This window comes from Etheostoma cragini, chromosome 8 (assembly GCF_013103735.1).
Source record: "Etheostoma cragini isolate CJK2018 chromosome 8, CSU_Ecrag_1.0, whole genome shotgun sequence".
Classification (NCBI taxonomy): domain Eukaryota; kingdom Metazoa; phylum Chordata; class Actinopteri; order Perciformes; family Percidae; genus Etheostoma; species Etheostoma cragini.
Genome location: NC_048414.1, coordinates 12,446,432 through 12,472,673, shown reverse-complemented (window position 1 = coordinate 12,472,673; position 26,242 = coordinate 12,446,432). Strand labels below are relative to the sequence as shown.

At 40.5% G+C, this 26,242-nt stretch overlaps 2 protein-coding genes and 1 long non-coding RNA gene across 6 annotated transcripts; 2 read left to right on the top strand and 1 right to left on the bottom strand.

The window, feature by feature from the left end:
• The first annotated feature begins 1,113 nt into the window (after nt 1-1,113).
• Nucleotides 1,114-10,232, top strand: pidd1 (p53-induced death domain protein 1). 3 transcript variants are annotated; one of them, XR_004657657.1, is made up of 16 exons: nt 1,115-2,218; nt 2,437-2,850; nt 2,995-3,147; nt 3,276-3,327; nt 3,440-3,641; nt 4,415-4,564; nt 4,661-4,834; nt 4,917-5,064; nt 5,149-5,284; nt 5,371-5,521; nt 6,267-6,390; nt 6,549-6,664; nt 7,092-7,199; nt 7,483-7,679; nt 8,694-9,806; nt 9,964-10,232. XR_004657657.1 is itself a non-coding variant. In XM_034879366.1 (15 exons), the coding sequence occupies exons 1-15, from the start codon at nt 1,585-1,587 to the stop codon at nt 8,926-8,928; spliced, it is 2,970 nt and encodes a 989-aa protein (XP_034735257.1). In that variant the 5' UTR covers nt 1,114-1,584; the 3' UTR covers nt 8,929-10,232. The 3 variants fall into 3 exon arrangements, 2 of the variants coding, with proteins under 2 accessions (XP_034735257.1, XP_034735256.1); XM_034879366.1 differs by having other exon boundaries at nt 1,114-2,218; nt 2,461-2,850; nt 8,694-10,232; XM_034879365.1 differs by having other exon boundaries at nt 8,694-10,232.
• On the bottom strand, nt 8,078-10,490 carry LOC117949265. Its single transcript, XR_004657659.1, has 3 exons — nt 10,415-10,490; nt 8,691-8,814; nt 8,078-8,397 (listed from the first exon to the last, which is right to left on the bottom strand). It is a non-coding gene; the product is annotated as an uncharacterized LOC117949265 (long non-coding RNA).
• slc25a22a (solute carrier family 25 member 22a) lies at nt 10,415-26,062 on the top strand. 2 transcript variants are annotated; one of them, XM_034879370.1, is made up of 11 exons: nt 10,415-10,663; nt 17,463-17,649; nt 17,748-17,873; nt 18,018-18,073; nt 18,313-18,403; nt 20,440-20,494; nt 21,092-21,152; nt 21,390-21,534; nt 21,617-21,771; nt 21,858-21,933; nt 22,172-26,062. In XM_034879370.1, the coding sequence occupies exons 2-11, from the start codon at nt 17,630-17,632 to the stop codon at nt 22,323-22,325; spliced, it is 939 nt and encodes a 312-aa protein (XP_034735261.1). In that variant the 5' UTR covers nt 10,415-10,663; nt 17,463-17,629; the 3' UTR covers nt 22,326-26,062. The 2 variants fall into 2 exon arrangements, with proteins under 2 accessions (XP_034735261.1, XP_034735263.1); XM_034879372.1 differs by lacking the exon at nt 10,415-10,663 and adding an exon at nt 13,614-13,636.
• Nucleotides 26,063-26,242: the final 180 nt, after the last annotated feature.

Sequence of the window (26,242 nt, the reverse complement as noted above, 5' to 3'; positions counted from 1 at the left end):
AGTCTGAGGTTCATGAGGAAGGTTTGGTGGGCAGTGGTGATCTATAGTGGCCTAACAGCCTTTTAACAGCCCTCAATGTTATGTTAAAGTGAGTGACCCGATTACAAGTAGACAACTTTAAATGGATTAAGAGAAGTCATTCTGGCTGAACTCCAACAACTGACTCAAAAAGATATATCTGACCAAATAATGACAGCTGCACTAGACGGTTTGCTGAGGTTTTTTGTTATTATACCCAAATTAGCCCTTTGAACCACTGTTTCCCTTTGGCACATTGGAATCGAACAAATTGTTTCCTACATAAGTAAATGGTTTCCACAGCAGATGAACTTTTGACACACTTTCTTTGCCAAAATGCAGTGCAGTTTGTACTGAAAGGCCACAAACGGGGTATGAGATAAAAACAAGATGTGCAACCCTTTAAAATTGGAGTAGACCATTTCAAACAAACCTTAATATAATTTGCAAAGTAAGTTTTCCACAGCTAATGTTTTTTTAAACAGATAAATGTAATTGATATCACATCCATCTAACTTGTGTGTGTGTGTGTGTGTGTGTGTGTAAGACTAAAATAAACCAAATTTCCTCATTAGATCTTTAAATGATGATTTCATTTTTGAAGGTTCAAAAGGGATTGTATTTTTAAAATAAAAAGGCTTTAAAATGTATTAGCCTACTACAGTAATGTGTCTGCCTAAGATATCTAGAAATTGAAAATATAAATTATATTTTGTGTGGAATGAATCTGTTATAAAATTCAACATCCAAAATGGTAAATTGACCTGCATGAAGCAAAGCAGGGAAAGCACCCCTGATAATGCATGTACAGCACAATGCCACAATACCAAATACCGTGGTAGAGCAAACCAAACAGCGCCGCCGGCTGGCCAAGCAGGCGCCATGACAGGCACTGACAGACAGCGAGTGCACACGTTGACACAACTGTCCCGCCCTGAGTTGAAACTTTGGCGCTGCCAGCATCAAGGCGCTCGGTTGTGTGCACCTAGACAACCGGAGAGGCGGGGCTCTTTACTTTTAGAACGATACAGATGGTTAGACTCTTTCCGTCGGCGGACGATGTACACAATAACGAACGAGCAACGGTGACGCAAACCCTTTTCTTTAAAAACATTCTCACACCGGGAAGTAAGAAAGCACAGCGATGGTCGAGAGACTACAGAGAAACTATCCATGAAATAAGCTAGCTAACCTGGGGACAAGTGTTACACATTATTTAGTAATTGACACTACATAAGTAGCTAAGTAGTAACATTAAAAACGAGCAGGAAGATAATAGGGCATCCGCTATGTAATGCTTAGCTAACATTCACAACAGTGGTTAGCTAGCTAATAGCTAACATTACTGTAACGTAAACTTTTAACACTCTGCGACCATGTTCAGTAAAATATTCCTCGTTTTTCATGGCAGTCATTTAGCTCTATCTGACTTTAATGAATTTATAATCCAATAGTAACATGATGAGTAATGTTACAGAAACATGCAGATGGAAAACCTCGGACGAATATTGGACTAGTAGAGATCTGATGGCTAGTTAGCTGTCTAGTGTTTTAACAGGGTCTTCAATGGAGAGAAGCAGCGACGAAGGAGCAGCTACTGATGAAGAGGATGGAGACCAGGCAGCCGGTTGGATTGTGAAGTCAGGCAGGTCGGAGGATGAAGAAGTGGAAATGACACCTGCATGTAACCCATCAAGGACAACATCCACAGGTGGAGTACCAGACCCTTCTACCGACATTTTAGCGCTGAGGCTCTGCAAAGAACTTGTGTACCAGGATAAGAAGAAATCAGAGAGGGAGACTGGACTAACGGTATCAAGTGGTGTGATATCTGAAGGTCAAGCAGCAGTTGTTGAGCCAGAGAGGGATGTTCTCTCTGTGTCTCCCACCAGCCTCAGCGACACCTGTGGTCCCTCCATGTCAAACCTCTCCTCTTACTCATCTTCATCTTCCTCTGTCTTGTCTCTGACACCACCCTTGCCTTCCTCTGTGGAGCTCCCTGATGTGTTGACTGATACAAGGCTAACTCTGGATGTGTACCAGGGAGGAGCAGCTGCACTGCCTCTGCTTTGGGGATCTATCCCAGGGCAGCTAAGGGGCATACAGTACCTGAGACTGGGCTCTGAGGATAAACCAGGCCTGGATGGTGCACTGGATGTCCTACCCCATCTGACAGAGTTGCGTTCACTCGCTGTTCGGGGTACTTTTCCAATTATTTTCATGTGGTATCAGCTGCTTGTTAGTATAGCCATTAAATGGCTTAATTAACATTGTTTCATTGTTTTCTTGGTTCCTACATACAAAAGTAGATCCAATACAGTAAGTACTGTGTTAATGCATTATTAAATGGATGTTGCTCTTTGTCATTTTCCTTGCTTTGCTTTCTGCTTCTAACTTCACTTTTGTTTCTACTTCAAGGACACTGTTTTTTTGACTCACAAGGTGACCCACTGTCTGGCCTCCTCACCACTTTGCCTGCATCTGTTTCCTACCTTTCTCACCTGGTGCACCTGGATCTCTCCTTCAACCAGCTCTCCTGTCTGCCATCCTGCCTTCTCAGCTTGCCTGTGCTGTCCTCTTTGCTCCTCTGTCACAACCACCTCTCAGCTTTGCCTCCTGATATAGGCCGGCTGTCCTCTCTGACCTACCTCTCCCTCTTGGGGAACAAACTGGTTGTTCTTCCCCCAAGTCTGGGTCAGCTGAATGCACTACAGACACTGGATATTTCACATAACCTCCTTCAACAGCTGCCTGATGAAATTGGTTCTTTGGAGGAGCTTGTTAAGCTGGAATTGTCCCACAACAAACTGAAGCAGCTCCCAGATAGCATGGGTAAGAATGTAAGGGTGATTGGGTGTTTCAGGGGAAGACCAGTACAGTGATAAACTGGAATTCAATTAATTTTTTTAAATCTAAGTTAAATTCATGAACAAAGCTAAGAAAAAAGGTGTAAATGTTTTCTTCTTTTTTGCCCAGGCTGCCTCCTCGCTCTAAGGGAGCTTGCCATCTACAGCAATGAACTCCGCCTGATCCCACTTTGCCTAAACAAACTGCCTCTACTGAAAATAGATGTGCGTGACAATCCTATGGGACAACCCTCAATCCCTCCTCCTCTCCCTCCTACATCTGGTGAGCAGATAAAACATAGCTTTAAATTGATCTGTGCTAACTATTAGATTAATAAGATGGTAATTAGAGACAGTGTTTACATTTGCTGTCAGCGTATTCACTCTGTTGCATCTCTGTTGTTTTACCAGATCAAGCAGAAGCCAAAATTCAAGAGTTGCACCTTGGATTTAATGAGCACAGGTACAGTGTCATTCTCAGCAAGGAAATGTCTTTTCAATCTGTATTAATATTGTCAATTAAGGCAGTCCGACTAGATTAAGATTAAATATGCCATGCTTCTTTTGCTCTTTAGTTTCTTTGTTTCGTCCTCTGGGTGTCATGTGTTTCTCCCAGGGGGGGCTGAGCTGCTGTTCCCCCCGGGGTGCTTGGTGACAACCACAAGGCTAAAGTGGGCTGAGAAAAGGCCAGAAAGAAAATGGGTTTGGCTGGAAGAGCATGACATCTTGCTGAGTCGTCCACTGGAACTTTGTCCTCATGGAATTACATTTCTAAAGGTAATGAACTTAATTTTTCTATGTAACAAGTTTGTTGTGGGACACTCCACAGATTTTGTACATGAAGACCATAGACCGTTAATATACGGTCTATGATGAAGACCAGTTTTCTTGTCATTTTTGGTATTACTCTCTAAAACTGTTGTATAATGTTGTCAGTGGCTCTGGAAGGGCTTTGACAAGCCTGAAAAAGATAACCCTGATTCAGTCATAGTGATGTCATCCAAGGCATACAAGTTTGGGTTTAGAGACAGGTGCCAGTACCCAGAAGTCCATGTCCAGTCTCCACTAGATGACTGCTTACAGAAAGGTTCAAAATCAGCAACTTTTCCACTTTAGCAGTTAGCTTAGCATAGCGCCTGCAACCATAAACAACGCTGCGAGGCATCCTCCCTATCTTCACCCTCTTGTCAAAAATCGTTACATCTGGTTTCAAAAGACCTAGATGATGATGTTGAAATTGCCAAATGAAAGGCTTCAAAATGGCACTCAATACACCAATGGGTGATGTCATTGCTGCTCCACTATTTACAGGGACTAAAAGTCTATTGATTTGTTGAGATATCTCAACCTGCTGCACATATTCTGATCTAATCATTACATCTGTGCTTCAGAAGTCCCTACATTTTATGGAAGTACCGTTCTAAACTGCTTGACTATGTCTTTAAATTAGCATTGTGAAAAATAAACATTTCATCTTTTGTGTTTTTCCACCTGTTTTCTTTACTACACTTGCCTGATGAAAATGTGCTTCAACTTTGAAATCTTTACAGCCTGTGGAGGTGTGTGTGCCATATCATCGGTCAAAGAGAAGACAGGTGGTGGTGCAGAGGTTTGACGGACACGTGTGGAGCACTCTGCCCACTGTTCTGAGGAGAGGAAGCGAGAGCCATAGCAGCCACCCTGGTGGACGTCCAGCCAGGGTAAAGTATAAAAATAGATTCAAATAATTGAATTACAGTTGTGTAATGCTTCTTTCCTTGGTAGTACAAATTGTAATATTAGTGTTGTACCTATAGCTGGCCTGCTGCTCTGTGAGCCAGTTCTCCTGGTTTATCGCAGTGTCCAGTCCAGTAAAGGACAGTTGCTCTGTTACACCAGCTGGGGCCCTGCTGGTATCCAGCGCTGACCCTGGAGTCAAGCTCCACTTCCCTCCAGATGCCACTGTGCAGTCTCGCACTATAACCTTACAGGTAGGCTAGGTAGCACTACATTATGTGAAAATCTATGTCAATTTGTGGTTTGCAAGGCTTTAGTTTGCCTGTCTTTCTCTAGCTGCTGCAGGTGTGTGTGTCAGAGGTACAGGCACTGTGTGGTGATCCTCAGGCCAGAGTTGGCCCCCTTCTCTGCCTCTCCCAGACCCCCAGCATACATTTCCTGCAGCCTATTAAAGTTCAAGTACCTTTGCCAGCTGGAGTCACAGGTACAATATGCCTTCATTCTCATACTTGTTTATAACAGTGTGTACCGGTATTTGCATGTATTAACATGTCTAGTGCTTCTGTAGGCCATGCAATCGATATGTCCTGTTTGCATTTGCTACACGGAGACCCCACTGCCCAAACCTGGACTGACATCACATCGCAAGTGTCTCTCTCCATCACCCATTTGTATGCCATTTTCTACATAACACATTTCTCCTGGTAAGTTTGATTATAATAGTCTCATAATGTATGTTTGATTTACATATTTACATTGTATTAACACAGCTTTGTGTGTGCCATCACAGGTACTGGCTGTGGTACACCACTACGCGCTGTGTTAGTGGGGTGGTCAGGAAGGTCTATCAAAGGCTAAAACAGTTTAGAGTCCAGTTCCTCGTCCTCCAGAGGAAGACTGATCCTTCACAAGTTATGCTACAGTGTTTACCTGCTACCAAGGTTGGTAATTCTTCACTTTAAAGAGATACTTTGCCCATTTTCAACCAACTTTGTATCACAACAATGTTGGTAGTATGTGTGAATGACATATGGTGAAATTCCTTTTATCTTTTACCAGCGCCTACATCTACTTAATCACAAGCGTCATTCTACGTTCTACTACAGATTGTACTTCTGCATACCGACACAAAGAGTATAGAAGCGGATTAAGAGAGAGCCGCACCTTACCGAAATCAGATGAAACAGTAAAACTATGTAGCGCTGATCAAACATAATCCAAGATTCTGTTACTTCATTGCCTATTTCTACTGTTAAAATGTTTTCAGAAACATGTTTAAGCTTAACAGTTAACTGTAAGTTTTAATCGTTTGTTACATGGCGGCCGCCATATTGATTCTGTGACAAGCTCGCATTACACCACCCATCAGTGGTAGCGTTTATTGGTTTGCTGTGGCACAGTGCATTCTGGTAGTTTTAGTTAGTTTTTTACATTTTAAACAAAAGGGAATATCACAGCCCCTTTTTATCTGATTTCTTTGGCTAAGTCTCAGAAACCCTGTTTCCAGCGGTAAAGTACTTCTTTAACTGTGTAGTTTAATAGATCTACATTATTTAAACCAAAGGACAGTCCTTATAACAGCCCTCGTCTCTCAGCCTTAACACTGTGTGAGTCAAACGGATTTCATCTGACATCAAAACAGTTATGCATAAATGTTGAACAGTTATTGGGATGCTTCCTGGCCAGGTGGAAAGCAGAGTGCAGTCTTTGTCAGAGCAATATGACGGACCTCAGCCTTCAGACCTGTGTGAACTGCTGGAAGGAGAGCAGTTCTTTGCTGGCTTTGAAAGGGGCTTAGACATCAGCACAGGTTAGCATTCCTCTATGAGGCTCTATCTTTTATAAACAAAAACTTTTCTTCCCTTTCCTTCCAGGGTCTTATGATGTGCTCTTGTGGAATGATTGTCTTAAAACAACTCTGTGTAAGAAGTCTTCTTGAGACTAAATTTTCCTTTTTTTCCTCTCCAGAAAGACCAGATTGTGTGGAGGGAAGACTGTGTTTTGAGTTTTACTCCAGCCTGAAGAATCTGAAGGAAGTGTACATCTGTCCAGCTCAGGGTCAGAAGGGACCAGTAAGGGGACAAGTAAGAGACGGACATCACATTCAACAGAGAGTGAGAGTGCAGTGACTGGATATAATGATGTCTGCTGTTTTTTCTGTTTGCACACATATATGTGTTTTCTGGCTTCCAATCTGGTCTCTTACCACTTAGGAAATTACTGAACCAATACAATCGACTATATAATCGAGCTTTTAAGATCCACAGTAATCTTCCAAAGTGGTCTCACCATTGCCCTGCACTCACACTCTCAAACGCTCGGACTTACCAGAACTACATAAACAGCCACGCTGTTACATTTTATTTTCAGATTCAAAATAGCACTTCACCAACACTTTCTGCACTTTTCCAGACACACAATACGACACCAGTACGCCTCACTAGGTCAGTTTCACAGGCACAGGTTTGGACAACATCTTGAAAATATGTTGTTTTTTTACCTGTGTTACAGGTGTCTTTTTATAGAGGGGAGATTCCCAGCAATCTACCTGAAGAAGTGGCAAGAAAGAGGAAAGGACCTGACAGCCAGTGGCTGGCAACTTTACCACTAAGACTTCCTGTCAGTTTAAGTGACAGTTTTCTTCTTATTTCATATGATAACATGGATATGTTTTGCTTTTCTGGATAGTATATGAATTGGTATGAACCTGTTGTGCATTTTGTCTCATACTTATATTAGAATATCCCTAAATAGAAAATAAAATATCTGCACATGATTATTTAGCATCTAAACTAGATGCTTATTTCTTCCAAATAAAGCAACAAAATAATGTTAGCTGCTACCTACAATATATCCTGAGGGAAACACTGCACATATTGTCTCCTCTCTTTTGTTTTCATAGGCTCTAAACTCAGAAAATCATTTCATCATGGAAGAGCTTCAGTATCCCCCTCTGAACCTGGGTGACCCTGAGAGTGGCTACCTGACAGAGGCCAACCTGCTGTCTATCTCACTTCAAATAGGACAAGACTGGCGTGTAATTGGCATCAATCTTGGCTTAAGCTACCAGGAGTTGGACCGCATCCAGTTCAAGTTCAGGTAGAATTGGCCTAACTGTATCATGTTCAACCAAAACTCCTTAACTGAACTCCATATTTACTGATTTGGGAATTGTATTTACAAGCCATTGTATACGTACCTACATATGTGGTTTTGATATCAAATTTCAGTGCAGTTATGTTTATATGTTATTATATCTTTAAGGCCAAGGTACTGTCAACATGTCACACTACAAATTCAGAAATCTTTGGTTTATTAGGGAACTAAATAATATAAAAAAGTAAAGTAAAGGAGGGTAAAGTTTAAAAAGCCTGTATTAAATTAGGTAAAAATGGTAAGTTACACATTCATGAAAGCATAGCTCAATTATATTGGGAAAACAATCTATATTCCATATCAACCTGACATGTTTAGTCTAGATATGTGTTATCACAAAAAAACTCACAAGAGATTTAGATAAAAATGTACATTTTCTGTTTAAAGCATCTCTACATGAGTGAATGACGTAAACAGTGTGTGCACAAATGCGTGTTGGCACAACCAAAGCCTCTAAGGGCATAAGAGGGAATTGGAGAGATGTAATGTGAGTGAAGGAATACTGCAGTGGGAGAGAAATGGTAGAGGATTTTGATTGTTTTAATCTGCACTGTCAGCCATCACTAAGCCATCTGGGACACTGCAGGAGATTACATACAGACTGATGCTCATCTGTCCCTCCCACTGCTCCCCATGCTAAAAAAAACTCTAGTGACACATCCTGGAGGAGTAAGAAAAATGCAATATGTAAAATCATACATACATGTTGTGCAGATGGTTTTCTGGGAGGTTTTAACATAGTACCGTAATTCATTCACATGTCACTTTATTGACATGTGTATTTGTTGTAAGTTGTCCAATAGATGTTGTCCTTTGGAAACAGATGATGCATCGCCAAAACCTAATAGTTTATACATGGTTCATTTTCCAACTGCATGAGAGTCTAATACCACACATGAATGTACTTAAGTGTAGCCGATGTATAATCTCTTTCATACTTTCTGCTCTCCTAACCAGGGACAACCTGGGAGCCTTGGTGCTGGACATGCTGTTCCACTGGGCCCGGGGACAGACGAATGCCGGACCAGGAGCTGCGTCGAGGCTGGTGGCTGCTATGATCGAGAGTGGCAGGAGAGACCTGGCAGATGAGATTGAGGACATTGTCAATATAGGAAGGAGAAAGTACTCTGAGTCACTAAGGAGAGTGGGCCTGGAAGCAGAGAGCTCTTCCCTCTGTGAAACACAGCAGTAGATGAACCCACACTGGGTGCAGATGGCTGACTTACACTTGAGTAACCTGTTTGTTTACAATTTGCCCCCATCATCTCATCCTGCTGTCTAATCAACTGTCCTGAAGCACAAAAAATCTATCTTAACACAATCATGGTACCCAGTTAACAACTGGCGACACCTTTCAGAAGACTTACAGAAGACAGGGGAAATGGATGAACTGCATGAAGATGATGGCCTGAGGCTGGTACTTTCCACTTTCCTTCTTTTTTTTTAATATAAACTGTCCCATTATCTAAGACAACACTGTGGAAGCCCATTTCTGACAGGAAAAGAAAAACACTGCTGAAAAGTTATACATGATATAAATACAAAATACTTATGGTAAGTAAAAAATATGAATCTCTAAGTTACAATCTTTTACTTATTATCAAATATGTCATAATTGCAAAGTAAGTACATTACTCATTGCCATTTTGACTGAGTATGTCTTAATAAAGTTGGCCTATTAATGGTGCATTCCATCTGTATCAGAAGTCAGAATTTCTGTGTATAAAGGCTGAAACACTCCCTCTGAAGTCTGATTTCCAGGTTAGGAAGTCGGACCTCACAGGACCCCGAGCAAGCCGACCTCAAAATCCAACAGTAGTGAAAGCTGTAGTAACATACAGTTTAATAGCACTTCTGTCTTATTTGTGTATCATAAAATAAGTCTTAAACACAAAACTTGTCCAACGTCTATATGTGGGCATGTTGTTAAGCTGTTTGTAATAAGCCTAATATGTTGTTTAAACTGTTATTGGTAGCAATGGCTAACCTGAAAAGAGCAAACCCCCCAGTGATCTGCCTTGTTTTAATGGAACACAGTCAACTCAGTTGTGACGTCATTTGAGTTGTAAGGTGTATGGAATGCACTAAAAGTCAAAAGCTTGGCTTAGAACGTTTTTTTTTTTTACCTAGCATCTTATAAATTTAACTAAGTAAGTCAGATGTTTGACTATGCAAACATTTCTTAATCAATTTCATTATTTATTTATTTACTTTCATTTCTAGGCAGAAAGGTTACCTGTTACCTGTTTGGGACAAAGTTAAGAGGCAAAGCAAACACTGGTAGCTGTTGGGCTATGGAGGCCTGGACTACAAAAGGAGTCCATGTTTTATGGCTATTTAAACTTCTTCATCGTGTGCCAATTGGTTACCTAGAAACCAGCTTGCCTGCAGCACATATCAGGACATTAGATATAAACAATGTATGTATGAATTTCACTATTTTTGATCTCTAGTTAACTCTTATATAAATAAATCTGTCAGTTGTATTTTAAACTTCATGCTGAGTCATTGTTTTACCTGCATGCTGCACATCATCCCAAATATTTTTTGCTACAGCCATTTTTCTATTTTAGTGTTCAAGGTCATGGGGTTGAGATCGTCACGATGACGTTGCGCCCCCATCCCCCCACCTTCTACCTTTATTGCAAATAAAACATATCTGTACTTCTACTACATACCACTAGAGGACCCCGTTTTGAATCCCTTTTCTGTTTCTTGTATCCGAGTCGTCCTCCATCGCCAGCTCCCCCCTCCTTCCCTGCTCTCACTCCCACCTCCTCTACCTCCCTCCACTGGACTCAAATGCTAGTAACACCGGTAACGTTAGGTTAGCAATTGTCGGTCTGTCAGCCAAAGATACAGAGTGTAAAGGCTTTGATTTCCTACTCCAACCACACCAGGAGAGAACGGAAACGGATCTATGTGTGGTATGTAGATAACAGGATAGAGTTAAAGTCTTGTTGTGAGTCGCGGCTGGTGTCTTCTTCAGAAAATGTGTCTTGAATTGGCTTCAAGCCGTGTACATTTACCTGGGATAACGTGAAGGCGGCATATTAAAACTAACGTTTAATGTCATGTTTTTTTTAAATGGAGATGAAAAGCCTGATAGTAATGTCATTGTAACGTTAACGTTGTGTGTTGCCGCGTTGTGAGACGGAGCAAATCATTTTCCGTTATGTGGCAAGCCTAGCATATTTTCCAACGTTACATATGGTGGGTATATATATGAAGCTAACGTAAGCGGTGGGCCGATAGACTGTTAAAATGTAAGATACAACGGTTATGACTGTTAACGTTATAAATAACAGAAGAATAACGTTTTTCTCGGGTCGTTAATAAATGCCGATCAATATGTTTTGTCATATTTTACCAAAACCGAGGAGCCGCCGTCGGTGACAGGTGTAATGGTTATTTAATATCAATGTCAGTTTCTATGGAAATGTTAGGATGCTTGGTTTTTGGGTGTTATACCACACACTAACCAGACCAACGTTACCAAATTTCTCCCGGACCTGCAAGGGACCACGGCGGCCGCCTCCTGCCGGCTTCCGCTCAGTAGTGAGAGTGTAATTATCGTGTTGGTAGTGGAGGTAAACCACTTAAACTGTACCCACCTCCTTTTTCATTGGTAGAGAAAAGTGAAGCTACTCACTTTTGATCACCTCTGACAAGCAGACTCTACAGCTAAACATAAACACACCGTGTCTTCTCAGGACGGATGAGGATGCAAGGAGGGAAAGATAGATCATTTTATTTAAATCCGTTCTTATTCATGCTGAATTTCTCGCCTGCTGGAGGCTATTTCTAGTGACCCCCTCCTCTCTGCCGAGACCTTGAACTTCTCACAGAAGGGAACATTAACTGCTGATGCAATTATTTTTTTTTTTTAAATAAGCAACCTTTTCCCCCAATGTATTGGTGTGGTTCAGGGGTCTTCAACGTTTTTTAAGCCAAGGACCCCTTCATTAAAAGAGAGACTGAGCAGGGACCCCCATCGCAAAATAATGTATTACATTGTGTGAAAATTAAGTTGCATATTAAACTGGGTCTGCAATGACATGTAGGATGGCGTAAAGCCTTTAGAAATACATTTTGGCATAGAATACTAAGCTATTAAAATATTAATTGTTGACGTGATTTTCTAAATCGTGTTTTAATGTTAATATCTGTGGTTGGTTATCTTAGTGACTACCTTACCTTTAAGCCAGTGTGCTTATGATCAATGTTTTTTTTCCACTGCTAATCATAAATGTTGGATTCATGTCAATACACATTATTTTTCTTGGAAACTTATAAAGAACAATAATTTGGTGCCCCCCCCCCCTGCAGTTACTCTGAGGACCCCCTCGTGGTCCCGGACCCCCTGTTGAAGATATCTGGGTTAGGTTATGATGAGGCCAAGAAGTGCAATAAAGCACTCCTGCAGCTTTGAAATAATTGATGAGGTGAGCCATTCTTGGGTGTAGGATGACATCCTCTGTTTTTCAATGGAACTGTTGCACCTGATTTTTGACTGCAATGTTAAAAATATCACTTTACTGATATTCAGTAGAAGCATACCAAGGGGTAAATATGAATTTTATCGGCATGCGGGACTGCACACATATAGCATTTCCTAAAAGTATGCTAAAATCCTAGTGGCGAGGACTAAATTTCCCTCTTCATGGTCACTGAATGGAAATGAAGTTTAGCTGTGCTGTTGGCAGATGCTGTGTGGGTGACATTTACACTCCTTCAGGCCATTCAAGGCCTTACAGTAATCTGCAATCTGTAATAAGATGCTTCAATGCCGCATTTAGGTTTTTTTCCAAGGAAAGTCCACTCACAGGGGTATCATTATTTTCCTATCAGGGCTGTAGGAAAGCTGAGAGCAAGGCAAAACAGAGGAGATGCCCCAGGTGAATTTAGAAACTGGGCCACCAGAGATATCTGCTGCCAGACAAGGGACTAAACACTACACCACCTCTCTGCACTGAAGAGACATTTGTGCTTCTTGAAAGTCTAACCCAGCTTGTTAGTTCTGATCTACAGCAGGTGATTACAAAAATGCATAACTGCAGGTTTATTGGCCGCAATATGTACAGCACTTGTAGTGGAAATGCATTAATGTCCCCAGGACATAACCCACACTCCATTGGTTGTACATGGAGATTGCAAGAGCTTTCATGAATAGGAATTAGGTTTATAATCCTGATGCTGTAGCGAAGAGGGAATAGTAATCAGATTTATCTGCGACACCACAATTTTCATTCCCTGTTTCTGCACGCAGTGCTGTAGATATCCAAAAATAGACGGCATCTCATAAAACATTATTTAAAAAAAAAAAAGCATGCTAACAGCACGACAGCAGCCGTCCGGTTTGTTGTTAAAAACAGTGGACATACAGCTGTCAGTGCAGAAAATTATTTCAAACCCAAACCCAAATATACATAAGGGCAATATCATTTAATACCAGCCCATAGCTGTGCTGTAGACTTATAGACGGTATTCCAACATATGCATACACGATTATTTAATAGTGTCTCCAGAAGGGATGTTAAAGTGGACGGATTGAGTTGTGTATAGTGATCTGGGTTCTTAGATTTTGTGCTCTTGCAACTCAGAGAAGTCCGTTTGATAGAGGATTGCAGGAACATACTAACATCTGAAACAGATCTTCAGTACAGCTGGCTTAGAGCTCACAGTGCATTAATCAAACCAGTACATGTGACACGGATGGACTCGTAACAACAACTTGCTCTGAGATAATGAGGAAGGGTCCTTGTGATTTCCCTTTCTTTTGCTGTCTTTTCAACCAGCCACAGTAATATGAGAGGAGTGCTGACTACCACAGTGCTGTATGTCACTGTAGCGTAGAAAAGGACCTTTGCTCTGGACGCCATGGACCTGTATTGGATAAGGTCATTTTTTTCTCTGGTTGATTTGAATAAGAGGAATATATTTTGCATTGAGTTTTGCATTGGAAATTAACTGGCATCGCTTTGTCTCCAGATTTTTAGTACCATGCAGGTTTATATTGATCTTTTTGTAAGTCTTTTGGGATTGAGACATGTCTTAGGGTAGATTAGTGGAAACAGCTAGCTACATGTGTACTTTGTACCCACCCACCTAATTTCCTATTCATACTAGGACTAGCCTCATTTCGCCTTACCTACCTGCCAGTTTAGAATGCCAACGCAAAGAAAGCTGAAAATCAGGGACATTTGGCGGATCTTCTGGTGACACTGAAGAAATCCCCTAAACGTCGACATAGACTAAAATAGCACTGATCCGTTATTGTCACCTTTTTAATTTATTTCCAATATACAGTTTTGTATTTTTTAGAAAGAAAAGCTTATCTTCCTTTTATGAACACAGTAGATACATGCCTCCTTCACTTCGTATATTCAGCTATGCCTATAATGGTTGAACATTTTAGAAAATTAATTAAAGCAGAAAAAAGTTACATGAAATGTCACCATTACCAGTTATTACCAGCTATTATTTAATTGTCCAAACATGAATGGGAAGGCCTTGATCTTGTTTAAATTGTATTGAAACTAATTCCAGAAAGAATTAAGAGCATGTATTATGAATATTTTATTCATCGTATTCTTCTACATATTACCACCTCAACTAAATAATACCTTCAATAGATAATAATCAGCTCACTTTTTAGGTGAGTCAATTGAGGATCCTATTTATATTTATTGTCCCTGTGTTTGAAAACATTTGTATATTACATTATTGTACTTCATATACTAACATGTGGTGGCAATCATAAATAGTATATATGTAAATCTGTATGCTGACCCACCCTCTGCCCCTCCTTAGTCGGATTACATGAACTCTATCGTTGCACACAATACCTTTATGCATTTTACTTTATAAAAGCATTGGTCTATGAACTTGTAATTAAGTACTTTAAAAGTTTAAGTGACAAGTTGTTTTTTTAGGAATGCCTAACTTCTAGCAAAAGAAGATTTCTTGCTACTTTACTGACAAAGTTCAACATAGGGTTTCAGTATCCTCCTTCAGTAGAGCAGTGTGTATTGCCTCATTGTTCAGTTTGAAATGATGATCAAGGGTCAAAAACTGAGCTGTTATCTGTCTCAATCTCTGCCCGAACTCTCCACTAGCTCTTCAATCAAGTGCGTCCAATGACTGGCTGAGATAAGTTGTTAAGTTCAAGGTTCATGGCAGGAGAGTAGCAAAATAACTTTGTCTATTGTTTACTTGCTATATGCTATATGCTTATCTGGTCTGGAGGTGAACATTCTAAATTTGACTTCTTTGTGAACATGTGTGTGTGTTTAAGAGAGAAGAGAAGTAACTTGTGTGTTTGATAAAGAAGTGTTCAGTCATTTTAAATAGTTTTTATATTTTTGATCTTGCAGTAACTCTCCTCTTTAATAGAGTAGTGAATATAAAAATGACCTTGCAATTCTTTGCAGCCTTTAAAGTGATGTACTGATGTGGCTATGTTGGGTTTGAAGAAAAGAAATACCACTTACTCTTCAGTTACCTGACCGTTGGGTATTTATTTTTTCTGCCGTGAGAAAGAAAGGAATTCCTTGGAGATTCTGTTGATGAATGATACCACTGGGCTGTGGACTCTGCACATTGAGGCTATTTGTTTCTGTACAGACTCCAATTGTCATGACAGTAAAACCAAGCTAGTATTGTGGGTCCAGTAAATGTCCTGATGCAGACACAGTTGTGTGGTGTGGATGAACTGTAGTGCATGAGTAAAGCCGCAAGCATGCTAGAGATGGTAAGAGATGTCGGTTTGATAGGTGACTTATGTAAGACTGCAGTGCTCCTCACCACCAATACATTGTCTCTTCGGTCCTATTACTAACAGAACATATTCTGTTGTGGATTAATGTTTCAAGAGAGTCAGTGTGCTGACTGTGGAGTTCAGGAGGAAGGCAGTGAAAAGGAAATAGGGAAACAAAAGTAGCATGCTTAAAGTGAGAAGGTGGGCTCTGTATCACAGCTGGATGGGAAAATGGTGAGGTCAATGAGGACGGGTTGTGAAGCAGAGAGGGCAGCCTGCCAACACAGACCAGAGATGCGGCTTGCTGACCTGCTTTGAAACCCCGTCTCCTCCTCCCTCCTCTACCTCTGGAACAGCCAACGGGGACCTCAAGTCCCCATCCAAACTAAACACACCAGACCACAGCTGCATTCACGACCAGAAACAGTTTTCAGGAACCTAAACATCCACCCATGTTGCGCAATCTCCCTGAAACTGAATCTGAGGAATTAGTGATATTAGTGTCATATGAGTGAAGATGCACGTCACAAAGAAACCAACAAGTCAGCAAAGATGTGTTTGTGAGTCATGACTCGTGACTGAGGGAAATGATGGGGGAGGGCCGTCGAGGAGGAGAGAGAAGGAGGTGGTTGCATACGCAGAGGCAGGTTGGGATTGGTGAATGAAGGGGGTGGAGTGGATGAGAGGGGAAATGGGAAGCATCCTTTCACACTGAGGACATTCTATACCTAAAATATGGAGCACATAGGTCACATCAGACATACGCTATTTCCTCTTTTTTTTTACTTCCTCTGTTTGCTCAGAGGACAGAGCTTTCCCTTTACAGTATGGATTGAGTCTCACGATGAGAGAGCTCATGCATAAGACACCAATGTTCAAGGACACGCACGATCCACAGATGTTCCAATGATGAGAAATTAGTTTAACACAAAGTGATCCCTCCTTATTGATCTCTAAAGCTCTATTTTTAAGGAGCTGTCAGCAATGTTGCCTAATCATGCTGCACAGTGTTTAGCTATGGAAATGTGTCTTGTGCTGGATTATATTTGATGTGCTGAGGCTGCTCTTACATTTATCTGGGGTGTATTGTGAGTTGCTAGATTTAACTGCGAGCATTTTGTCTGTGTGTTGTTAGTCAGTTAGGCCACGACTGACTACTGCTGACCTGCCACCCCACATGAGGGCTGAATTACTTTCACAGCGTACCTGGGAGTGGAGTAGGAAAAGTTCTTCTTACTGCCATTCAGCCCCCGACCCTCGCTGGGGAGGCTTACATTACATTTTGTAAAACCTGCTTTCCCGTTAAACAATAAAATACCAAGCCAGCGTTTTTGCATAAACAGAAGGCTAAAATGGATAGAAAAAATGAAGTGTGGACATATTCTCCCTGTCAGTGCTTAGGTCATTTCTTGGTAATTTGATGTTTTTCACAATGGGTTAGTGCCAATCTTTTGCAGTAGTTTGAGAACCCATTTTTTGGGCTTCAGCTTGACACCCCACGCTAGCACTTCATCTCACATCTCACCTCTTAAAACAAACACACAGTCATTTCAGCTTTTTATTTAGGGTTGCACTTTGAATTTTTGATACCTCTAGCTCTTATTCCTTTGGATAGAAATGTCTGCCAAATGATTGCACTTTGCTACTTGAGGCCTTAGTTAATTTTGATGGACAATGTTCACTTTTTTGACATTTTATAGACCAAACAATTAATAAATAATTAAAACAAAATTAGTTGCAGCTTTAACCAACTAATATGGATTTTTGGGACATAAAACTAGTTTTGACAGTTTATTTGAGGTGGCGTAACAGCATGTTGCTAAAAGCAAGTCTATGTTGTAATGTTTGTGAAAGCAACATTGCTGCATTTTAACTTTTGAAATGTATTGATTCTCTATTTTGTTGGAACATTTCTGTTAACAGACACTTTTTGTAAGTGTAATGTGACATTTTCTGTTTCTTTGCAGATATCCCCCAACTTGAACAAACAAGAACTGCAAGCGAGACAAGTGGACAAGACACAATCAGGCTACATAATCCCACTTGGACAGCAACACGCTTGTCTAATAAACCGACCACTGAGTGACTAGCTAACAGACAGATTGACACTTTGACCGGACAGGGCTTTAGATAAATGGCTGACAAACAGATCAGGTATGGTGGAATGTTGAACGACAACAATTAAAGCAGCACTTTGGCCTTGTTTTCATCTATTGACCCTTTTGTATTTCATATTTTTGTCTCTTGTGCAGTTTGCCTGCCAAATTGATCAATGGGGGGATCGCTGGCCTAATTGGAGTGACCTGTGTGTTTCCCATTGACCTGGCCAAAACTCGCTTGCAAAACCAGCAAAATGGATCTCGCCTTTACACCAGCATGTATGATATTTCTGTATTTGACTTTTGCATATGAATATATAAACATTTTGCTAGGTTATAGTCGGGGCTAATCAGTAGTACCACCCAGCTTGTCATAAGATTCCAAGGTAACCAACATACCACAACTGTGTTTGTGTGTTTCAGGTCAGATTGCCTTATTAAGACCATCCGGTCAGAGGGGTATTTTGGGATGTACCGAGGTAAGTTTTAATTGTTTTGTAAAGTTTGTGAAGAATGTGTGAGCTCACTGAAATATAAACAATTAGAGCAACAAGGATGTTAGGTAGCACTGATTACTTTCAGCTTCATAGTGAGGCTACAGACAGCAAATGCATGGATCTGTGTCTCTGGCAATTATCTCTCATCCTCTCTCACTCTTCTTTGTTTTCCCTTTTTCTTCTCTCTCTTTCTTGCTCTCTGTCTTTTTTATCTCCCCCAGGAGCGGCGGTGAACTTAACACTAGTCACGCCAGAGAAAGCCATCAAATTGGCTGCCAATGACTTCTTCAGGCATCACCTCTCCAAGGATGGGTGAGGCATGAAAGTGCTAACAAGCTGACTGACACACACACACACACACACACACACTCCTCACAATGTGATCAACTGGCGTATTTACTAACATGTATCCTGACACATTAGCTGTCTGTATTCTTACTGAGGCTCGAGTTAATCTTTCACTGTTCTGTTGTCTCTTCTGAGGAATCAGGTATTTCACGGTGGTTTGTTAACTGTCTGGTTTAAAAATACAGAACTGCTTGTATGTGTGTCAACAGAAGCCCTTTCTGAACTCGTGTTAAATTTAGCACATGGTGGTACCAAATGCCAAACATTAGCAACCATCATCTATCTGTATGTCTGAATTTCCTGAATGAAGAGAAAATGGCATTGGAAATGAGAAAGACAAGGATATTTTATCAAGGGGGTATTTTAAGGTGAACAGCTGGATTTAGAGTGAAGCTCAACATTCAGACTATGGTTTAGGACAAGAGCAGAGGGTTAAAACCAGGTAGTGGTGACAGTTGAGGTTAGCGATTCATGAAAGACATGTGGGGGTGAAGGTGTCACCAGGGTGTGCAATGTGTGATATCAGAAGAAAGGCACAATCTGGTTTAAAAGTTAAACCAAAAGCTGTTCCTGTACTTTTTATCCCTGTATACATGGTTACCATTGCTTGAGAGAGAGAGAAAGTAAAAAGAAAGCTCAATGTTTGTGTAGACAAGTTTTTTAAAATCCAAATATAACCCGAACAGCATAAGTGACATGCTGAAGTGTAAAAGAAGCTGTCACACCACGAAGGCAGGTGTGTGTAAGTTTATTAGTGTATTGGCTCTCTGCATACCAACTACCTTTTCTGAGTGTTTGACAACAGCTTACACTGTATGTTTGAACAAAAAGCACTACTGCTTCTCATCAAAACAACGAAGTCTGCATTCACCCACAGAAGTCAAACCGAAGTCATGAGTGTGCTGCAGGCCACCGGGGCAAAAAAATGATTGAAGTGTGTTTTTTGCAAGGATCTCTACCAAACAAAGATTTTTTTTTAGTCCACAATATTTCATTTTTAGAACGGTTTGACACATATTATGCCTTTAATTTAATAAAATATGCCCCCCGCCTTGCGATTGGGATATTGCACTAGTTCATATTGCAATTTTGATAAAATTGCAAATAATTGTGCAGACCCAGTTGTAACTAAGGATAAGTGTGGTTCAGAAAAATATCCCTCATAATTTCCCAGAGCCCAAGGTGACATCTTGAGAATTCTTGTTTTGTCTAACCAACAGTCTAAAACTATAAACCATTCACCTACAATTTTTTTCATAATGATATACAGTATACCAGATACAAGCAGCAAAACATCATTAGATTTCTGAAGCTAGAACCTGAGAATTTTGAACATTTTTGCTTGGTAATAAAAACATGAATCCATTATCAGTTTTTTGCAGTCATTATTCGTTGACTAATGGTTTTAGATCTGCAGTCCACTGATTTAGCATTTGGGATGGTTCAGTAACGTTTCCCTTGAATTACCATCATCACTAGTATTATTAGGGATTGCAAGAAGAGAAGATAGATTCATCTTCAGAGAAAAGCACAGCACACTGACTTATATGCAGCAGCACAAACACTTCTCAACTCTGTCTCATTCATTGTCAAAGTCTGTCCTTTCAAAGTGTGTGGTGTCTTGCGTGTTGACTATGCTCTTAGTGTCATCAAACTCATGTCCAGTGAAAAGAAAGTCTTAAAGTCAGTCACCCTACCCATTGTCCCCTAAAGAAAAACCTCAAGGTTTCTGGGGCATCTATCTACATCGCTATGGTGACAAACATGCATTCTGATGAATGATTGACTTGTCTGGCCCAGCTTCACACCTTGTGAATTATTAATCTGCCCTTGTGCCTGACATGTTGATACAGAAGACAAAGATTATCATCACCAGTGCAGGGGGTGACAACTCCTTTTTCGAGGACAGCAGAAATAAAGTTGTCTGGCTCTCACACTGTCAGTCTAGTGCTTGCTTTTATCTGATCTTGCTTTTCATGGTCTTTTTTTCTTTCTATCAGAAAACTCACTCTGCTCAAAGAGATGCTGGCAGGGTGCGGGGCCGGTACATGCCAGGTGAGTGAGTGAGGTGCTGCTTTAATTGCATCCCCCTGTTCTCCATCTGTTACTGCTGCCTTTAGCACTGCCAATGTCATCTGACACAAACACAACTGGGCTTCAGCCATCGCCTCATTTATCACTGCTTGCATCTAGAATAAGCCACGAGCATGTTTAAATGAGAGGAGGTAGTTTCAGAAAGATGCTCACTGTTTGTCTCTGTAAATTGCCCCTGTTATCAGGCAGCTAGATTTGAGGGATCATATAAGATGTTGTTAGAGTTCTTGGACATGTGCACTGAGTGAGCGAGTCAGAGGGAAATGCCTCTTGTCGGTGAGGGCCAAAGGCGTCAAGTCCAAGGAACGTGATTAGATTAACTGTAGCAGATTTTAGATTAAGATTGCGTTTGAGAATGACATGGCCATCTCACCCTTAATCACGTTAACTAGTTACTACTGTGTGGATTACACAGTAGAGCTGACGTGTAGCAAATGGATGCCGGTAGTGCTACACTGGACACATGTTTTGCCTGACACACTCAGTACTAATCAATCATTGTTCACAGTGTGCCAAGGTTGACACTGTACCTGACACCTTTATTTTGTTTTGTTGCAGGTTATTGTCACAACTCCTATGGAGATGCTGAAAATCCAGCTCCAAGATGCTGGACGAATTGGTAAGAGGAAATCAAATCCAGATGGCTGTTTTAGCAAAAAGTGAAGTGTAGGAGATAAAATTGAGACATAGTGGCCTCATGTGGTCATGTCATAGATTACAACAGGTTTAGTTTGGTTTCTTCTTACTGTCATAAATCAAAATGTCTGCCCACATACAGGTTCTGGGCATTGTGTGTTTCGAGTAGCTTTATAAGAAGCATTTTCTGTTATAACTTTGTGTTTCTCATGTTCCATAGAGGCCCAGAGGAAGCTAATGCCAGAGACATTTGCAGCAGGGACTGTGGAGACCAAGTCCCCCACAGCCATGCAGCTCACCAGAGAATTATTTAGGGAAAAGGGTATTGCCGGGTTGTATAAGGGCCTTGGTGCCACGTTGCTCAGGTAAAACAGATCTGGCAAATAGTTTACCAACTGACTGCAATGAACTTCACACACTTACTGTGATTGTCTGTATTTTTTGTAGGGATGTTCCTTTCTCCATCATCTATTTCCCACTTTTTGCCAACCTGAACAATCTGGGCAAAAGAGGCGTAGATGGTCCTGCTCCTTTCTACGTGTCGTTTATATCAGGCTGCCTTGCAGGAAGCACAGCTGCTGTTGCTGTCAACCCTGTCGATGGTGAGCAGTGGGACTGTGAACATTGTTACAACAATGTGTGCACCATTAGCTGATGTTAAATATTCACTGAGCTCTGTGCATTGCAGTGATAAAGACTAGACTGCAGTCGCTGAACCGAGGGAGCACAGAAGACACGTACAGTGGAGTGACTGACTGTATCAGGTGACCTCATTATGTCTTTACATACTGCTGTCTGTGTATAGTCAAGTCAAGATGGATTTAAAGTGCATTATCACACATTTTACAAAAAACAGCAGAAACAGCAGAAACAACTAACAATACAAACAATTATTAAGAAATACACATTTTAATAGGGATGAAACACCACCAACACCTTCTGTCACATAACTTACGCTGGCTGTATCTTTCACTTTTAATAATTAGCTTTTATGTTCTCTAGGAAAATCATGCGTAACGAGGGTCCATCAGCTTTCCTGAAGGGAGCCTACTGTCGAGCCTTGGTCATTGCACCTCTGTTTGGCATCGCCCAGGTGATCTACTTCCTGGGTGTGGCTGAATATCTCCTTAGTTTCATGCCTAAAAAAGACAACTAAGAAGCACATACTTTCTGCCTTTCCCTCCCACGATGCATCATACCAATTGCGTGAGGATTCATCTCATTCTAAAAGAAATATTATATGGGTCAGAGCATGACCGATCATTACATTTTTGTTTAATTTGTTGTGTTGAATGTGAAAACAGTGTAGGAGGGAGCCTTTGTTTGCCAAGCTGCCTATGGTGGCACACAACAATCCAGTAGGCATGCTGAGCTAGCTCTCTGGAAATGAAGCCACAAATATCAGTCAAAGGTTTAAAGGAATATTGCTTTATAATTACAGCATTTTAAAGCAGTTTTTGAATATGATTGTTGAATTTTCAAAGTACATGTACTGCCCTTGGTTGCTGCACTTGTGCAAGCCCTATACTATACTAATTTTCAACAGCATTAGTCTCTGAATATAGAGACTAAGTTATCTATTGAAAATGACACACCATAACTACCTGAATTAAATTCACATACTTTACTTTCATTCGAACATTCGAAGAAGATATTTACTAAAATGCTATTCAAAGAATTCCCCCAGACCTTATGTCTTAAAATATAGTATATTAAGAAATAGAGCAAAATATACAGTATGCCTCTGTTTCAGACTAAGACCTAGGGAATGTGTTGATGTGATACCAGCTCACTCCCTATGATCTTTCCTGAGAAGCCACATCCCTTCCTGTAAGTGGTTGTAATGAACTCAGCCATTCAGCTCCGAGCAGACTTTGATTGCCTTGGCTTTTTAAGTAGATCAGGTTCCATCTGATATTTAGTGCTACCACAATGGTTCGACTGTTTTGCCTCAGCGATAAAAATATCTCCTGTTTCACAGTTACACTCTAGACCGAAGAGACAGTGTGCAACATTTGGGCATTATGCATGACTAATCTAGATGTACACAATTTTTTAAAACTGCCTCTATGCTCCTTTCTATAGGTCGAAACTGTCAAGCATGTTGTAGTTGTGGCCACACCCCAATCAGTGAAGTCACAGCAGAGGTTTTGCCTAGGAGGGATGATGGAAAACACCTGCTGGGACATTACTGATTGGACTGTGGCCAAAAGTGCTCTGCACTTTAAAAATTTCAGTCCACAGATAGCAGAGCGGCAGTGGTTTTCTTCCCTGTTGTGATTTCAGATGAAAGCTTTAGCCATAAACACTAAATGGGTTAAAAGCAATTTTAATAGAATTATTAGTAGATATTTAGTAATTATGCTGACAAATGGTCAGACATTGCATGCTGAGGCCTCATTGTGGAGGCATTAAGACCATAGCTGGGGTAGTGCAAACCCTTTGGATCCAAACGTAATTATTATTGTTTACAGATGAATTCACACTTAATTTAAAGTATTTGTCCAAACTTGAATTCAGTGGCAGGACCCAAAGAGCTAATGATAAACCTTTCTTTATCAGAAAATGAAACCAATGGGTTTTCAGTGTTCTATGATTTTTACCAAACATCTCGGCTTGTTTGCTTTAGAGGTTTTGTTTGCTTTAAGCTGCTAGGGAAAGCAGCACGTCGTATCTTGTTTATGCATCACAACACTGAAGCGCCGCCATTGGTTTATCTCGCCGGAGATCAAGGTGACTTTGATGTGTGTAATCCAATCACATTCCTTCTTTGCTCCCACTGTTCAAGCAGCTTGTCAATTGAACTGTTGCACTGTAGATACACAATGCAACTTTTCAATGTATTATCATTTGTGGGAGTGAGATCTATTTATCAATAATCCTTATAGGCAGTATAGCATTATATATTTGTATGTGTTGTTTTTTCTGTGTCAAAGTTTCCACCTTAACTATATTGTACATATGCAGATGATATAAACTTTACGTTTTAGGATTTATTGTTTGTTTTCTAATTTGTGATGGCTTATTTGCGCACCTACCTCTCCAGCTCCCCCCTAAATCCATATTGTGGTGATTTTATGTTATGATGGTGTGGACATATCAAATGAAGGACCATGTTTTGGTGCAACAAGCATCATTTGAACTTAAATGCAGCATATTGATGGTGTTTTTTACTGTATGCAAAGGGAAACACTAGCGTAGATCTACAGTCGGATGTTTTTTTTGGAGGTGCCATTTCTCCTGGTTAAGTTGGGTCAACCTATCGTCCTGTTTCTACAGCTTTATCAACCAGGACCAAACATAGCATTATATAATGATGGTATAAATGCAGTTTTAAGTGAATGACCTCTGGCACTACTAAAACAGTTCTGAAAGTGAATTAAAGCCTGGGCAAGTCCAATAAGAGACTGGTGACATCGGACTATAATTCTAACATCTGTCTTCTTGAATGGTGCTTCATTCATGAGGTAGCTGGAATTTGTCATTGATGGCACTATTGACCAAGGCTGTTCCTACTGAATCACATGCAAGTGAATCTCAGCTTTGTCAGTGTGTTAACTGAAAGCCATAGGTCAGGGAGGGACAGCACAACTGCTAGACATGGACTGGCATCTCCAGCCGTGCTGACAGATGTCGGCTGAGCTACAGGAAAATGTCAAAAAGTTGACTCGTGTGAGCTAGTCTTTATAAAATACTGTTGTAGTTTTTCAACATTCCAATTGCCAGTTCATCTCATATTATTGTGATCATATTGCCTATAATTGTGTTGTTGAGATTATTGTTATGATTTTTTAACTTCCCCACCCACCTCATTGTTTTCAGATTTTTTTTAAATCTGTTTCTTTGTTTGAATCTTGAAAAAGTTGTGCAAGTCACTGAGCTGTGAATTTTCACTGACCTTGTGCATTTGGTTATGTATGTGCGTGTGTGTGTGTCTGTTTGGTTGTGTAGTGCTGTAGTTGATGTGTAGTTGTTAGTGTGACACTGCGGTATTTTTCTCTTTGATTGTAAGACCCATTCTCTCTCCCCTCTTCCCTTCTATCTGTCACACTCCTCTGTCATCTACTCTCCCCAACATCCACAGCTGGGGCTGCAGGTAAATGCTGAGAAGTTCTCAAACACCAAATGTATAACTAAGAGTGTATACAGTCAAAGAAAGCACAAAGGATTTTTAGGCACAAGAGACTACATGGCCCACTTTGAATATACTCAGACAAAGTCCTTGGAAATCCATGTGCTGCTTTTACAGGAATGGATTATAGTGTGATTTATTGCAGTGGAGATGTGAATTGAGATGAACTTTTCAGTCTTGTAAGTTTATCTATGTCTGTAAAACTTGATCCATAGGGCTGAGGCGACTTATAATGATAGATGGTGTCCACTACGTCACCAATCAGCATTTATCCACAAAATGTATATTGCCTACACATTCTAAATGAATCAGATATAAGAATGTATCTTAGATATAATGAGATGTATTATACACATAGTGAAGAGTTTATTACATTTTAATCTAGAGATTTGTGCTTTACACATTCACTGAAAACATTCATGAACCAGCTCACTGATATGCAATAGGTAGAAGCCACACATAGATTCACACTAAAAGAAACAAAACACAATGTATGATGCAAGCGGGGATCTTCCGGGGTCTCTTCACAGCCTCTGTTGTCTTCCTCCAAGAGGAATTGTGCATTATAGCACTTTTAAACAAGGACCCTCACCCCACTATCCTTCCACAAAGTCTCTCTCTCTGTGGCAAAGAGGGTGGTTATGAATATGTAAAGTGAATGACACAGTTTGACCTAGACATTTTATGACAATGTAATTGAAAAAAAACAACAGAATATTCCCTGTCACAATTTGCTGTTCAATAAACTGACTGTCCTGAAATTGCCTGATGTTGTCTGTATTGTGGGTTACACCTTTTTTTTTTTTTACACTCATCAATGTATCTGCTTTCAAGGTCCAGTAGTCGTCCGACAGAATACAAATTGCTGTTTTTATCTGTAATAGTGCGGTGAAAACCAAACAGCAGTACAGTATTTTGAAGAGCACGAGGATGACATTGTG